Below are 17,495 nucleotides of genomic sequence, written 5' to 3'. Positions count from 1 at the left end.
GATAGATAGATAGATAGATAGAAAGAAAGAAAGAAAGATAGAAAGAAAGAAAGAGGGCCCTCTGTGTGTACATGTTTCTGAAGACTTGGCTTTTCCCCTACACTCGCATTAAACACTTCATTCTTATTAGTTTTTATTACAGTAGAGAAGCTGAGAATAAACACGATCTTAAGCCCTGAATCCACGCTGTTATTTTCCTCCGTTATGAAGGTGGAGCGTGATGACGGCGCGGGACGCGTCCCAAATCGCTGCATATACACTACACAGTGCGCTACATAGTGCGCGGACTCAGCGCTCCCCTGCTGTACTGAGCGCGCCGCTGTAGTGAGCAGGGTGTGATTTGGGACACGGCCGCGGACTGCTGATCTCTCGGGCTTGTTTTGGAGGAAGTGAAGAGAAAAAGAAAAGAGAAAGTGGACCGGGCCGGAACACGGAGATTACCGAACCCTCGGTCTCAGCAGGCGCGTTAACAGCACCACCCTCGCGGGATTATTTATTACTCCAGTTTGATTTGATAAACCTGATATAGTGACACAGGCGAGGAATATTTAATTTGTAAATAAACAACGAACGAACAAAACAATAGTGACACAGCGAAGAGGAATTAGCGTTAGCGTTAGCATTAGCTTATATTTGCTGAAACACTACCGACCTTCGCCGTTACTTCTGTTTAATTTCTGGACTGAGGTGAGTCGGATTATTTATCGTAAATATTCTTAGCTTCACTTACTAATATAGTAAGCCAATGAATTTGGGCTTGTTATATTTCTGTATTTTAATGATAGTAAGAAATGCTAGCTGTTGTGTCAAAAGACTGCAAGCTAACTAGCAGTTAGCTTTTGTGACTAGCAGTGTTTATTTGCTACCTCTTCCAGCTACAGTGACTGCACAGTGCGCTAATATGACGTTTTTGGGTGTTAATATAAAGAAATCTCTAATGAGCCAGTTTTCACGTCGACACAAGAAGTCAATTTTAGTGACATTTAATGTTTAGAGAAAGAACATGAAAGGAGCTGGCGTTCAATCTGACAGCACCGTTAGCTGAGGAGCTAATCTACATATTATTGGTATTTCTCTCTCTCTCTCTCTCTCTCTGTGTGTGTGTGTGTGTGTGTGTGTGTGTGTGTGTGTGTGTGTGTGAGAGAGCTGACAGCATTGCTGTATCTGGATGCATTATGTATATATATAAATATAAGGAAGAAAAGATGAATTTCTGAATGATCTGGTGGTGAGATGGTTATTCAGACATGAAGCAAAGTTGATGATTTGATGAATCTCTTTAAAATGCACCACTGAGTCATTCATCACAATCTAATACACTGGTTTAATATTTTAATAAAATATTCTGTACAGAGACGAATTAGATGTGCATTTGAAGCCGTAATAATAAGCTGATGATTAGACTTTATACCAGGGATGCCCACGCCCTGAGTCAAACAGGAATAAGCACAATAACACCATAAAGCCATGGAGATGCTGGAGAGATAACTCCTCATGATCATGACCGTCGTCTCCTAGTGCTCAGCTGAGGAACATCCATCCATTTCCAGCCCTCGTGGTACAGCGCTCCTTTGTGGTTTTGCACCATGTGATCCGACTTTGTCCAGTGTCATGGGTTCCAGATTAAATATGGAGTCGCCCCGTTGCAGTTCCACCCGAGGCAGTGTGAGGAAAATAGATATTACAGCTGCACTCGAGCGGGAGAAGTTATATTCCTTCATATCTGTTCTCATAAAGCTCATCATGTTGTCCGATTGCATCTGATTATCACACTCGGACCGGTGCTGCGTGGAAATCGGATTCACACGTCAGAGAGCACGAACTCATCCGTCTGAACTCGGAAATAAACTGCTTCTGCAGAAACTGGAATTCAGGAGTTGACTGTGGATGCTCGAAAACCTTACGTCGCATCACACGGTTATTTCTTGTTCTTATTTTTCGCTACGAGCGCCGCCATGTTGAAATGATGTCACTCGGAGACGAGACACGTCTCTCGGAAAAGCTCCCGAGTAGGAATTTCCGAGTCGGAGAACCGTTGCAGATGCAGGACCGATTCTGGACTCGTTTAGAGTCTGTGCTTTCACATGGAGGAATTATTTCCGAACCATGGATGCTGTACGTCTGTACGTTTTTTTGTTTTTGGTTACAAAACTGTAGGAGCCAGGTTCATCCGTTGGCTGTTTCCTTTTGGTACCATCGCTCGGCGAGTTTTTCGATGCATTTCTTGTCGTGTTATTGTGGAGAAATTCGCTCCAGCCGTATGAATTTCCAGTTTTATACATCAGTAAAGTGTTCCATGTTCTCTACTGACCATAACAACCGTTTCCCCGCTATCACACGCTACAAGAAACACGACGTGAGAAGTTGAATCAGTCACGTTACTCGTTACTCGTCACCGAGCGTATCAGACTCTCGTGGCAAAAAAAAAAACACAAGTTGGAGTCGATGCTCCGTCCGATTCAGCCAGCATACGGTCACGTTTCTGTAAGGTATGAAGACTGACTGATAAATGCAACAAAAATATTATTAAAAGCTTTATCGTGATTTTTTTTTTTTTTTTTTTTAATGATCTGGTTAGCTCCTACGCAAAAGCGTCCTGCTTTCTCCAGGCTAAACTTCTCCCAGTTGTCTTGTGCTGTGACATGTTGTTAATACTTGTAATTAAACTAATAGCTTCTCTCTTTTATTGTTAAAATATTGATATCCTGAATGCCTGCCATGTTTATCCTTTATGATGAATGTTGTATAAATCCAAGATTTATTGCTTCATTCGTTCATCTTGCGGATTTTCCTGCTCAGAGTCTGAGTGGATCTGGAGTTTATCCCGGGAACACGGGCCGTGAAGTGGGACTACACTCTGTTTATCACAGAGCGCCACACACACTTTCACACCTGGGCTCAATTTAGAGCAGTCGATCCACGGGCGTGTTTTTGGGAGGTGGGAGGAAACCGGAGAACCCGGAGGAAACGCCACACAGACACGGGGAGAACATGTGGAACGTCACGCAGTAACCCTGTGACGCTGCACCACCATTTTGCCTCCAATTCCCAGTTGAATCACTTCTTTAAAAAATTCTTCTTTCATGTTTGCTTCAGTTAACGCGCTCCTACATTACCCATAATGCCGCTGGACTACCTGCTGATAGAAGTGCCAGTAGCATTTAGCTGTGTAAAGAGAGTGATGCAGCGGCGCTTTAGTCTTTTAGTCAGGAAAGCTGTACTTTTAGTTCGGTGAGCTGTCTTTAGGAGCTAAGAACGAAATCTGACTGTTTGAGATTGTTGATGTTTTTTCTTCTAAACCGCGCTGATGATGTCATCCTGTGAGATTGTTGATGTTGATGTCACCGTGTGTATTTCTGCTCACGAGAACAACGCAAGTACAACCCCCAACACCAAATAGCTTCAGAATCGCTTCCGTTTCAGTGTAAACATCGTTAATGTGTCTCATTTTGGAGTTTTCATTCCAACTCTATATCATTTTTCAGTTCCTTCCAAAATCGCATTAAACACGTCCATGTAAACACTCTCATCGTTACCTCTGGCGTGGATTGTCTTTCCGGAGTGTCAGTCTTTACAGGAATCTTATTCCAGGATGAAGTTTGTTCCTGTCGATAAACGTGTTGCTCTGCTGTGTATGAACTCGCGCCTGTTCCTTTAGCTGGATGTTTAATATACTGTTCCGTGATCATCGCACTGATCCAGCTAAAGACAAACGTCAGCACATTTTGGACACATGGATTAACCTCCCGCTGGAGATTTACAGGAAATTCCTGTTCTTCCATGTGGACAGAGTGTGAGGAAACTGAGCCTGTGTGTGTGTGTGTGTGTGTGTGTGTGTGGGGACACGGGTTGCTGCACAATGTGTCTTTTGAGGAACTGCAGGTTTAAGAGACGAAATCTTTTCTCAGATGCACGTTTAGTGTTGGTGTTTGTTTAAGGAACTCCACCAGGCCAAGTGTTTCGTAAACAGATGTGTGTGTGGTGTAAATGCTGTTGAGGGTTTCACAAGGTTTACTTTTCTAGTTACTTTTTGGGCAAAGACAAGTTCTTTATTTTATTTCAGTTGTCAACTGACAGCATTTTGGTGCTGAGAGTGCTTTTTTTTTTTTTTTTTGGTGAGTGTTAACACTCTGCACAGTTTGAAATTTCTCAGTGGAAAAGTGCTAAAAAAGAGTTCAGTTTTAGTTCAGTCACGTCGTTCTATCGCGGCGTATCTGTGAAAGCGACCCTGTCGGGTTCTCCGCCTCCACGCCGTGAGAACGCAGCGGTCACTCTCGGGTGCGAACCCAAAACAACCGGTCTGAGAGCTTCTGGTTGAGGACGTGGTCTCTGCGCGCCTCCAGGTGAACTCTAGTGAGAAAACGATTCGTCTCTGATTCAAACGCATGGTGTGTTTTTGGTTGCAGCAGTTTTTCTGTACATACGAGTTGCTAAACCGAGCCAAAGGACAAAGCTGCAGTAGCGCAGGAGTAACGCGGCGTGTTCTAGAGATTCGGACCGATAAAGAAAAAGAGAAAATAAATGCAAGATGTGACAAAATGATGAGACAAAATGTTTTAAACTTTAGTTATTAACGTCAGTATCTAGTCCTTTATTGAGAGCCAGCTAGGGCTGGGCAACATGATATAATATCAATATTGTGATAAATTATATCACGATATACTTTTCTGAAATATTGCAAGTATCGTGAGATCTCTTTTTTTAAAAAAAATAAATAAAATTAATAACAGTAACTTGGATCTGTGATTTGTCTTTAAAAGTGTAAATGTTAAAACTTTCACAGATAGTTTTTCTCTTTCTTTTTAAATAGTGTTATTTGGAATGTTTAAGAAGTATTTAAAAGTATTTAAATTTTCTACAGATGAAGTAAGTGCATCAGCAGATTTAGCTTTTAATAATTTTTTATTTTTTCCTGTCACACCTCCACCCCACAACCCCCACTTGCCCCAGCTACATGCTCCATTTCTCCGTGCTCGAGTTACTTTTATAGTTTGTACACACACTTGATAAATGTATGTTTGTTATTTTTGTCGCTGTATTTCCGACCAGTTAATGACAGAGTTTCTACAAACAGGTTTTCAGCCCGACACACCTCTCAGATGTTTTTTTTGTTTTGTTTTGTTTAATTACGTGCAGTATGAGCACAAACTAGTGAGCAAACGAACCAAAAGCATTTTACTCTGATTTGGACTCGGCAGATGGAACTGTGAAAGCGCTTTAAAAGTATCGTTGTGGATAATATTCCTCTCCTGCTGTCAATCAGTAAGCCTTTAAATGTCATTTCGCTCACTCAGAGCTTCATCATCGTAATAAAAATGTGTCCGAGTTCAAGGGTTTCTTGTACACACTGACGTGTGTGTGGTGTGTGCGAATAGCAGCAGCAGTCATTTTATGTTCGCAAGAAACATTTGTGTGTTCAGTCTGTGAGAGATGTAGGTCGTCTGAACTGAGAGATCTGCGCGATCATATCGCCACTGTGTTGTTTTTGACTGAAGTAGGCCAACACTTTTAATCCTCCAGGAAGAAAAGAAAAGGGTTTCAGTTCAGGGCCGGCAACACGGCTGCGGATTGTGTAGTTCTGCGTAATGCTGGCGCACATAAGCTCCTCTGAAACTGGAGCTTGGCACACGTCGGGTGAGATTCCTCACAGGAGCACCTGAGGGCCAGGACATGGAGCTGCTCTGTGTGTGTGTGTGTGTGTGTGTGTGTGTGTGTGTGTGTGTGTGTGTGTGTGTGAAACCGGATGGCAGGTAGACCATCATTCGGAATAAATATGGCTCAGTGCCTGTAGTGCTGGAGTTTGTTCTACTCGTGTTACATAATTAGAGCTTTAACCTCATTTATATTCTAAGGCTGGATGTCAGATGGATAAAGGAAATGAGTTTTTTAAGGACATACTGAGCAAAATTAGGCACCATTCCACTTGGCTATGAGCTTTCACTTGTTGTGTGGGGGGGAATAGATGGGGGTTAAAATGTTATTAAATCAGTGGTCGGGGGGAAAAGTGTCAGATATCGATCTAGGTTGAGATTAATGATGTTACGGTGTCACGGCGTATGATCAGATCCTGATACCTCACTGTCGACCTTTTTCAAAATACCAATTGTTCCATCTATTACTCACTCCTTTTTTAAATTATTTATTTATTTATTTATTTATTCATTCTTTTGTGGCAGACGTCATTTCTCCGCCCAGGAGACGTGACGGCACTGAAAACCCTTCGGCTGTGTGTAATCCGCTACCGCTGTAAACACGTTACATTGCTATCAAACACCGAAACACACGGCATTGCTGACCACGACTAAACGAAACAGCTGCGTATTGTTGCCTGGTTTTGCAGCACTAGTTAGAATTGTTGTTTTGGCAGCAGCGCACCGCCTTTCCTCACAGCCACTTTCTCTTTCAGTTTATAACAACAACAACAACAACAACAACATCATGGTGAATCCTGACAATTTTATTATGAGATTTTATGGAAAAGTAATTCTCAAAAATATCTTTCTAAGAAAGAAAACCAGTTACTGCATTTGCTCTTTTTTTCCTTTTCGTTTTTTGTTACATATAATATACAAGAATGTGCAAAGACACTTTTGTAAAAAGATTTTATATTGCTTTTTTTATTTTTTTTTCTCGCTCCTTTTCAAAGCGGCACCAGTCCGATACTCGGGATCGTCGCGGGGCCGATGCCAGGAGGTACAAAGTGGTGGCTCGAAGATCGGATGGAAAAAAGGACATCGTGTAAAGCATGTTGAAGTGTGTGGAAAGTTTAATGGAATTTTAAAAAGTGCTCCTGTTATGTTTTTATCTTCCTCTATTTTTAAGTGAAGTCCTTTAGCAGTTTTGTGTTTAGCAGTTTTTAGAAAAAAAAATTGGATGGATATCGATGTTGGCTGATACTCAGGGTTTCAGTACCGTAATGGAAAAGAAAAAATGATATCATGCCATCTCTAATTTTTTTTCACTCTCATTTTCACCACCATCTCGTGTGTGTTTTAAATGGGCGATTATCCAAGTGATGGTGTGAAACTGATATTTGTAGGCCAGGTTACTAGCTTATACTGTGAAAATTAAGATGATAAGAATCGCAGCCTGAATAGAGAAGTCAAATCGAGTATGCCTAAAGACAAAGTTAAACACACTGAAGTTGTTTTTTCACTCCCGTATGTGATGAAGTGCATAATAAGAGTGTTTGTGCATGCACGTCAGGATTTCATCTCGAGCCGAGTCTCCGGGGTTATTTTCTTTACCCCACAGCCATTTCTCAGAACCTGCCTTGTTTTCACTCTCCTCCTGCAGTCGAGCCGGAGATGCCACTCGCCGTGTTCTCGTCCGTCTGGATTCGATTAGCTCAGTCCGGCATCAGATCAGGCATCGTTCCTCCGCACAGCCCCAGCTTCATACTCGCTGCCTCCAGGCTTTGCAGCTTCACATCCAAATTCATTTCCCCAGAAAGCTGCTTTGCGTTTGTAACCAATTTATTTTATCCAGGAATTTTTACATTTCCTTTCATAGAGCTGTTCTTAGAGCGTTCCGATTCCCAGTCGTAAACAATGAAACCGTGCGGCTACAGCGTCAGAATTTCTCATTGTACTCTCTGGTTCTGGAGACAGCGTCTGCGAGGGTTGTGCAAAGACAAAACCACCTCCGTGAGGTTACAAACCGCCTGCAGTTTCGTATCGGCCGTACCATACGAGTGCTCCAGTCACCTTTCACGACACTACAGAAAGAAGCGCGAACTACGGCAAAATAGAAGTTGTTGGAAGTGCGTAAAACAAGTGATAAAACGCGAGCAAGAGGAACAACTGCTGAATTTGGTTCCATATTTACAAAGAGAAAAGGACAAGAGAAGTAAAAGACGCAGGTCATATGTGTGCGTTTAGTGTGATAGTAAAATCTAGACGATTCATTTGTAACGCCGAATCACAGGCTCGGTTGCGTAACATTCATCCACGCAGATCGTCCAGCGTGACGTCTCTCTACTCCTCAATGTGTATGTGTATCTACCCCTTTATTCATTTTTACCTTTTTATTCATTTATTATTTATAACCTTGATGCTGACGTAGTTTTAAAAAAATTAAACACCTACACCTCATTGAAGCCAGCTCAATGTTATCTCTGGATGATGTATGCTAAGGCGTTGAGTGTTTGGTCCAAAAGGGTTACGTCTTTTTGTACCGTAATGAAAGAAATTGGCTCCAAATACAAGAAGTTTAAGAGCTCCAAAGTCATTAATATACACTATACGGCCAAAAGTTTGTGGAGACCTGAAAATTACATTCATATGCGTTGGTTGATCATTTCATTTCAGATTTATTCCTGACTTTGCTGTTATAATAAGCTCCACTCTTCTGGGAAGCTTTCCACTAGATGTTGGAGCGTGGCTGTGGGGGTTTGTGTTCATTCAGCTACAAGAGCATTAGTGAGGTCAGGCGCTGATGTTGGTGAGGAGGTCTGGGGTTCAGTCGGTGTTCCAGTTCATCACAAAGGTGTTCAGTGGGGTTGAGGTCAGGGCTCTGTGCAGGACACTCGAGTTCTTCCACTCCAACCTTCACACACCATGTCTTCATGGAGCTCGCTTTGTGCACAGGGACATCGTCATGCTGGAAACAGTTTGAGCCTCTTAGTTCCAGTGAAGGGAAACTGTAAAATTACAGCACACAAAGACATTCTATACAGTTGTGTGCTTCCAACTTTGTGGCAACAGTTTGAGGAAGAACCACATACGGCTGTGAGGGTCAGGTGTCCACAAACGCTTGGCCAGATAGTGCATGTATAAAATCTGAGTATTTTTGAGGGAGAAAATATTTCCAGAGGTTAAGTGGCTGTGGAATACTTGTGAGGAAATGGTGCAGTGAACTTCACTCACTGACCTGGAACAAAGTGTCTCTTAAATAAACGGCAGCTTGAGGAAGCAATGGGACGAAGCCTTTTTACAGAAAACATTCACTACTGGCCAGTCTGAGTGTGTGTGTGTGTGTGTGTGTGTGTGTGTGTGTGAGTGTGTGTGTGTGTGTTTTAAATCAGTAAGTAGTCTGCATCACTACATTCTGCTTGTTTTTGTCATTCTGGTTGTTTTTGTCTAGACACATTAAGATGGATGTTCTTGCATGAAATGTGTTCTCAGTCAGTAGTCAGTTAAATGACTTTCTGAACCATCAGAACAAGCGGTGAAGTTGAGATCTCATATTCAAGCATTTCTCATAAAAGTTAAAAACAGCTCTTGGTTTTCGTGTCAGATGGAGGCTGTGTTTACATTGTTGGCCCTTGATGTATAATTTGGATATTTTCTCACACAGATCGAATGTTTTTGTTCAGCTTGCTTGCGTATACGTAAGACCGAACCCGTGTCCGATTCCCCTGCCAAAACGCACTCAGCTGAAAACATTTTACATGTAGCGTATAACGAGCGATTCGGTTGTTTCCGCTGCAGCTTTTGTGCTTTGTATTTTGCCTCTTGAATTTTTCAGGATCGAATGTATCCTCACTCTGCCGTGATCCGAGACGTGTCCTGGTTCCTGCAGATGCCAAAGATGCACAAGTTACACATCCGCAAACTGAGTATAAATTTGTGATTTAATGCAGCTCATTATCCATTTAGAGCACTACACTGTAGTTATAGTTATTTCTCCTGTGTGTGTGTGTGTGTGTGTGTGTGTGTGTGTTGTGAAAGTGAACCCTGTACGCTTTCGTAACATGCTCTCTGTAGTTTGTTTTTGACCGTTGGATCGTCTGCAATGCGGGACACGCTGTTCCTCATGAGGTCACACACATGAGGTGCTGCACAAGCTGCACTCGGTTTCAGGCGCTAGGGGTTTACGACACGGGCGTCACATACGAGTGTATCAGTGTCCATTTACAGCAGTCAGTTTGCTCTGCTGTTTAACAGTGGGCAAAAGGGTGTGTGTGGGTGTAAGAGAGTGAGTGAGCATGCTTAGGCAGCCCTCATGACTGCAGACAGAGAAAGTAAGTGAGAACACATGACTCGTTCAAAGTTTAGTGCAGAAAAAGTGATGAGTGTTTTTCTCGCAGTGGCATCGTGTTCAACCCGGTCAGCGCTGAGTTTCACTGCAGCCGCACTCACATAAATCCACTTCAGTTGATCAATGTCCAGGATTAAGAGACTGTGATCGTGATGTACAGTAGTGTGCAAAAGTCTTAGGCACATGCAAAGAAACGCTGTAGAGCAAAGATGCCTTCAAAAATAATGAAATGAAATGTTACATTAAATTACATTTAAAAAAAAAATACTATAAAGAGCAGTAAACAGTAATAAATAAAACAAAGTCAATATTTGGTGTGATGAGCCTTCGCTTATTAAAATAAAACAGTATCTGAGGTGCAGTGTGTGCAGTTTTATAAGGAAATGAGCTGGAAGTGTTACTGAGCATCTTGCAGAAGCAGCCACAGTTCTTCTGGAGACTTTGACTGTCGACTCGCTTCTTATTTCTGCAGCGAAACCCAGCAGCCTTCATTATGTTTTTATCTGAAAAGTGTCTCTTATGGAATCTGCTGCTTTCTTTACTGACATACAATCATTTTTCTGTAACATTTCATTTTGTCCTGAAAAACTAATGTTTAGAATCTAAAATGTTTTTGTACTGAATCAATAATGTCGAAGTCATAAAATAATAATCTATAACAAAGTTTGCACTAAAAAAAAAACAAAAAAAAAAAAACACAGAACTGTATAATATGTAAGGCCTGGCATTATGACCTCGATATCGATGTTGTAATAAATTGCACCGTACGTTGCTTCTTGAAGAGTATCTTGGGTTAGTACTCCATCCATACTTCAGACCAAATTAGTAAATAAAAGATTATTGAAAACTAGGGTTGCGTCACCCAGGTTTTGGTCCAATAAGGTGCTGATGCCAACATCCGGTGATACTATGTTATGTAATCCTGGTGTAAGTTGTCTTACTAAATGACCAGACGATCATGAAATGACAGCGATCTAGACACATTCCACAATCAATAATAAAAATCAAAAGGATGATCTACAGCATCTTCCTATAAAACAAGTAACCTGATAAACATCTTACAGTGTTTAATAGAGAGCGCGTGGACGGCCAGCCTGAGCGCACGGATCAGCACGAGCGAGCGTGGGTGTTAAAAACGCACGCAAGGGACTGTGTTTACGAGCGTTTAGAGAAACCATCATACACTGCGAGCACTTTGGTTCAGCGAGCACTGAGCACTGAGGCATGTGCGCCTCCGTTCCTCTGAATTTACAGCATCTTGAGCACGTTTGTTAATTAATTGTGATGACGTCGTTGCATATCGTGACATCATTATTGCCGTATATATTTTTTTGCTCATCATGTGATCCTTGGATGTGGCCCTGTAGTGGGGTTTAGATGATGAGCTTTGATTGGTGTTCCCAAACTGATTTGCCTGTTATGCAGATCCATGACAGGTGCTAGAGTTTCATTTTCTGTTTTCTAGGCAAACAAGTCACCATCATGTTGGTTTTTTTTTTTTACATCCCAGGCAGCAGTTACACCAGATTTTCAACTATTTGCTTAGCTGAGTAATTTGGCCTCTAGACTTTGAAACTTAGTTTGTGTCTTCTCACAACTACAAATCCAGATTTTTGTTCTGTTTCTGAATTATAAAGAAGTAATCTTATTTATTCCATTTATTTTCAAGATGGATATTAGTTGGATAGTAGCCAGCATTTCTACTTTTGCGTTTTTATTCATTTATTCAACACACCTGTGACTACAATCCCTATGTATGCTGAGAAATGTTTTAAAACATCACATATATCTTTGAAACGTGGCATTTTTATTGAATGTTAAACTTGGGCGTCAGAAATAGGAGTAGACCTCCGAGGGTTAATCAGACGTGCGTGCAACACTTTCTGCAAATAAGCAGCTGTATTTGTTACACTCTGAGGCTTACATTGATCAGACAGGAAGAAGAGAAATATGAGAGAGTTTAATCCACATCAGTTTGTTTCTTTTTGGTTATGATTCTTGTTGCATGTGTTGAATAACATTAAACAGGAATGTTAAGATGATCTGTTCTTGCTGTTTAGGATGATAAACATGGTTCACATTTATAACCTTGCTAATACTGAACTCTTAACATGGTCTGTGTCATTAGAAATTTCCCTCACACTTTTTCTCTCTTCGCAAACCTTTCTTCTGTAACATCACTATTTAATGTAATTCCATTTTGTGTCTCAGAAAGGAATTGTTACTCGGAGAAATGCGCAGACGTTGATTTCACACGCTCCTCGTTTTACGCGATTAATCTTTCTTTTTTCTTTTTTCTTTTTTAAAAAAGACATAAAGTTTCACTTCTGTCTGTCTAAGCAGCATTTCCTAGGTATAAATTTTGCATTGCACATGTGTGTCAGTCCAAGAGTGTGACTGGTGTTGGGTATCAGCTAGATTAAAAAGATAATAGGAAGAAAAAGAAAATTAGAGTCAGAGTTAAGCATTTAGGCTTGCAGTCTGGAGGTAACCCATGTGACAGTCCACCTCTGCCCTGTTTATCTTTTTTTTTTTTTTATTTAACTTATTTATTTTTTTAAACAAACACCTAAATGTCAATCGTCTGCCGCCCAAAAACATTCAGCCTAATAACCTGATAACCTGCATCCAACCTGTGTTTTTCTCTTGCGTCATCAAGAAGACCGGCTGATATTCTTTCTGAATGTCACCTCATAGTCATCTGCTCATCCTGTGGTTTTTTTCTTTCCTGTTTCCTTTAGCTCTGACGCAATGACATCAAGGAAGAAAGTTCTGCTGAAAGTGATCATCCTCGGGGACTCAGGGTGAGCATCGGCTCTGAGATCGCGTGCTCATACAGGAGAGGAAATGCCGCAGCACTGCACACCTTCATTAACACATTTTTTTTTTTTAGATTAATCAGTAACTGATAAAGCAGGTGAGCTGAGGCTGAAAATCCACAAGGTAGTGCTGCATCTCTACAGGAAGCCTTCAGATTATGGGTTTGATATCAGGATACATCGGTAATGTTAATGGTATCGGTCTTTTACTGTGCTAATTTACTCGTTTAAAAAAAAAAAAAAAAAAAAAAGGTGGACATTCGCACACTAATTGCTACAGCATCAGAAGCAGCGGGTATCTCACCTGCGTATCTTATGTACAACTGGAGGATTAAAAGCAAACACCCGCTACACGGCATATCAGACGAGCTTTTTCGCTGTCGTCTTGATTGTTGTCATGAGCTGCGTCTCAAACAGAAAACTCTGATCTTACGTACTAAAGTATTTACTGATTTAGAAAATACAGAAACTGGTACGTGAAACAGACCTTTCAGTAGGGTTGAAGAGTATGTGAAATGTTTTTTAAAATTCAAACACTAAACGTAACGTCCGCTTATTATAAGTACTTAATTTTAATTTAATTTAAATTTAAAATAATTTTTAAAAACTAGTCTGTAACAGTGCACAAGTAGGCGACTTGAGACTACACTGAGTTAGTCAGTTGCGGAGACAGTTGTGTCACATGGTCCTATGTGGAAATGTAGCGTTAATTTCTGAGGGTACGAACAAGTGACGCTTCAAACGTGCTGTGGCCATCTTGCACACCTGTAATTAAAAGAAAGTATCATCCAGCCTTGAATGAAACAGTTTCTCAGTGAATCAGTGAATTTGCCACTAAACGACCTGCACTTATATAAATAGATCTCTCTCCGTCAGAACGATACCTCTGATTTTATCAGTCACCATTCAAGTGTTGTTTCCTCCGAGTTATTTTTTTATTGTTGGTTAATCATGCGTTTTTGTATGTAAAAGTGCTCTGAGCTTTCACTTCCTCTTTTCCCGGAATGTGTGTGTGTGTGTGTGTGTGTGTGTGTGTAGAGTGGGAAAGACCTCTCTGATGAACCAGTATGTGAACAAGAAGTTTAGCAATCAATACAAAGCCACAATAGGAGCCGACTTCCTGACAAAAGAGGTGATGGTGGACGATCGACTTGTCACAATGCAGGTACGGAGCGTGGCCCTGACCCTCACCACACACTGATATTAAATAATAAAGATAATAAATCTGCTCACACACAGAGAATGAAATTGAATTAAGATATGGATAATGGTTGCTTTTATGCATTTGGGTCCTACTATTTTTCTTTAATTAAGAGTGACAACCCAGGCCTCGGTGTTTGAGGAACTGACATGAGTATAACGCAGCTGACCGCATGCAGGTGCAGGGTAGTTAGACAAAAAAACAAAGGAAGCAGTCAGCACCAGTACGCAGGAGTGATGCACAAAGCAGTACATTTGATGTTTTGTTCTTTTTGACAGTAATTTTACCTAAACTCTGTCTTGTGGATTTAGGAGGTACAGTATTGAATACTGGCACGCACTGCGATTGTGTATTCTACGTACTTATCTGAGCAGTTTGAAATTTTCAGACACCAGGCGGACAGTATTCGGGCTGACGTGAGCATCAGCATGCAGTTTTTATTATTGAGGATTTTTTTTCTTTTCCTGTGCAGATTTGGGACACAGCGGGTCAGGAGCGTTTCCAGTCTCTGGGCGTGGCATTCTACCGCGGCGCCGACTGCTGCGTGCTCGTCTTCGACGTCACGGCACCAAACACCTTCAAGACACTGGACAGCTGGAGGGACGAGTTTCTGATCCAGGCCAGCCCTCGCGACCCAGAGAACTTCCCCTTCGTCGTGCTCGGCAACAAAATCGACCTGGAGAACAGGCAGGTGTGTGTGATGCAGGCGGGGACGGGAACCTGGGCCCGGGTTTGCGTGCTTTATATCACGTGAACCGATATGCTTTTTGATAAGCAGAAGCCACTGTGTGTGTCGAATGTCATGAAGTGAACCAACGTGCAGTTTCATCATTGTGAGAACTTCACAAGAATAGAGGTCATGTGGCTTTAAACTTGTGTTTGGGTTCTGTATGGGGAACTTCAGGGTGCCAGAATTTTACTACCTGTCATGAAAGAGACAGTTGTCGTTGGACTTTTTTTCTTTTTTTTTCTTTTTTCAAAAGGTTTCTCACCACCCTCTCTTATAATAGCTTGTAAATACCTTCCAAAAGTGTTACGTGTCCTTACAGAAATTTTCACCACATCAACAATTAGGCATGTTTTTTAAGCAAGACTGTAAAACAGGCACAAAGAGTGTGAGATAAAACTGTAGATAAAGTGCAGAGATGTGTGTGTGAGCGTGGGAAAGAATCGATCCGTCACTCGTCCTCTGTTACTCTGCGTCTCTCAGGTAACCACTAAGCGAGCACAAGCCTGGTGCCAGAGCAAGAACAACATCCCCTACTTTGAGACCAGCGCCAAGGAGGCCATCAACGTAGAACAGGCTTTCCAGACCATTGCACGCAACGCACTCAAACAGGTACGCAGTGCACAAACACACGCAGCTCTTACACACGCACCTCAACACATGCACCTCTTACACACACACACACCTCAACACACCTCGACACGGGCACCTCAACACCATCAAGCAAAACAGAGTGTAATTTCAGAGTGTGTTCAGGAAAACTATGATCACATGCTTTGTGCATGTTTTTCTACATTCAACCCTGAAGTGACTTAATTTAGTTTCAATGGTAACGGCGCCTGGTTACAGTCTAGAGACTACGGTGAAGCTCTCTGTTTCATTCACAGTCTGTGTTTAGGCGTCTGGTATTCCAAAACATTTTGACATTATGGTTGTAGTCTCAAATATAATTGAGCAATCTGATAAACTGTTGTTGCTATTGTGATGATTTGGCGTAATACATTTGTCTGAGAATTTCTGGTATAATTATTATTATTATTATTATTACCTCTACATAGTGTTTATATATTGTTTTTCTCTACTATTTTTTGGTTTAAGAACTATTAGTTCGATTAAGAAAACAAAAGTATTCACCCTGCTTGAACTTTCCAACATTTTGTGTAGGTACTGAAATGGACTTAACTGTGATTATGTGTCAGATGTTTAGCTTTCTAATGAACACTTATATATCATTAGCCCATTTTGTCAGTAGCTGAGTTTACGGCCCTGAGTTTTTCGCTCACTTTCGCCCCCTAGTGGAATAACTTAATCTTTCAATTCAGTACAGTCCACAGGATGACTTTAATTTAGATCACTGCTTCTAAATTAATTCGGTGGCCCGAATTATAAACTTCGTCGTGTCGTATTTTTGAGGCTCCCATTCTAACCTGTCTCTTCTCCTCCAGGAAACCGAGGTGGAGTTGTACAACGAGTTCCCAGAGCCGATCAAGCTGGACAGAAACGAGAGAGCCAAGCCATCAGCGGAGAGCTGCAGCTGCTGAAGATGTACAGGGGGCGCTACTGATCACCCTCCACCCTCTCTGGCCTTGTTCCTCCTTTTCCCCTCTTTACACATCTGTCTTTCTCTCTCTGTCTTTCCCCCTCTCTTTCCTCTTTTCCCTCAATGTAATCACTGGCCTTCATAGAGCAGGCAGGCTTCCTCTTCTAGAATATACCCTATACAAATTGCACTCACACTCACACACATGCACACTCACACACATGCACATGCCCACACACACGCAGCAGTGATAAACAGGCTTTACATTAAGCCCAAAGAGATAATTATGAAGAAAAAGTGTTTTGGTGCACAAGTGTTTTCAGGCCCTCAGTAGTAGCTCTTTTATCTTTAATCTTGTCACTAGTTCTAACACCTTTCTTCAGACTTCCTTCAGTTTCGAACACACACACACACACTCTGTTCATTCTGAAACTCTCAACACTTGAATGCTTTCTGAGACTTTTTATACATACAACACCACCATGTTAACTGGAACCTGTAAGATGTGATGCAGATGGATGGGGCTGTGTAATATACCGATGTATTAAAGCTCTGTGTTGGTATCAGGACTGTCTGCTCTCTCTGGTTCGACACGAGGTTTCGCGTGTCGCGGCGTCCGACTCCTAAAAGCATGCTCTTTTGCTTTATTTGCTTTTCATTAATTAATATACAATGTCACGTTAAAGAGTTGCTCCAACAAGCCTGGTGGTGTGAGGATATGACTAAAGATCGGTCACTAAAATCAGTAGTATAGCAGTGACGTTAGAATTCTATAGCATGTTGGGATTTCTTTTTTTTCTGTTATAAATCGTCACCCTCTCATGAGCAGGGCCGCTTACTGCGAATTCTGCTGTTAGTGACACGAGCCGACTCTTCGTGTTCGTTGTGTTCGTTGTGTTTTTGGTTTTTTTTTTTTCTCGCTCCGCCTCGGAGTGGCAGAGGACCGGTTGGTATCCCTTGGATATTTTACAATCTGTTTATTCTCTTATGATTTATTATTGTTTATTATATTATTACTATTATTACTATTATTATTATTAACTGACCTGAATAGATGGACAAAAAAAAAAACACACAAAACTACAGAACAGTGAGGACATCTGAAGCATTCATCGTGACATCTAATGAAACATTTATTACAGCACAGCATATACATCGTTTGAAAATAAATGTATTTCAAAGTAATACAAAAATAAAAAAAATCTTGTTGAATAAATCTTTCGCGCA

The 17,495-nt window shown here is 41.3% G+C and overlaps 1 protein-coding gene across 2 annotated transcripts; it reads left to right on the top strand.

Moving 5' to 3' along the window:
* Positions 1-376: 376 nt before the first annotated feature.
* On the top strand, positions 377-17,484 carry rab7a (RAB7a, member RAS oncogene family). 2 transcript variants are annotated; one of them, XM_026935732.3, is made up of 6 exons: positions 377-687; positions 12,723-12,785; positions 13,839-13,965; positions 14,474-14,692; positions 15,212-15,340; positions 16,174-17,484. In XM_026935732.3, the coding sequence occupies exons 2-6, from the start codon at positions 12,733-12,735 to the stop codon at positions 16,267-16,269; spliced, it is 624 nt and encodes a 207-aa protein (XP_026791533.1). In that variant the 5' UTR covers positions 377-687; positions 12,723-12,732; the 3' UTR covers positions 16,270-17,484. The 2 variants fall into 2 exon arrangements, with proteins under 2 accessions (XP_026791533.1, XP_034169948.1); XM_034314057.2 differs by lacking the exon at positions 377-687 and adding an exon at positions 12,875-12,924 and having other exon boundaries at positions 12,751-12,785.
* Positions 17,485-17,495: the final 11 nt, after the last annotated feature.

This window comes from Pangasianodon hypophthalmus, chromosome 20 (assembly GCF_027358585.1).
Source record: "Pangasianodon hypophthalmus isolate fPanHyp1 chromosome 20, fPanHyp1.pri, whole genome shotgun sequence".
NCBI classification, from domain to species: domain Eukaryota; kingdom Metazoa; phylum Chordata; class Actinopteri; order Siluriformes; family Pangasiidae; genus Pangasianodon; species Pangasianodon hypophthalmus.
This window is presented reverse-complemented; position numbering and strand designations above follow the sequence as displayed.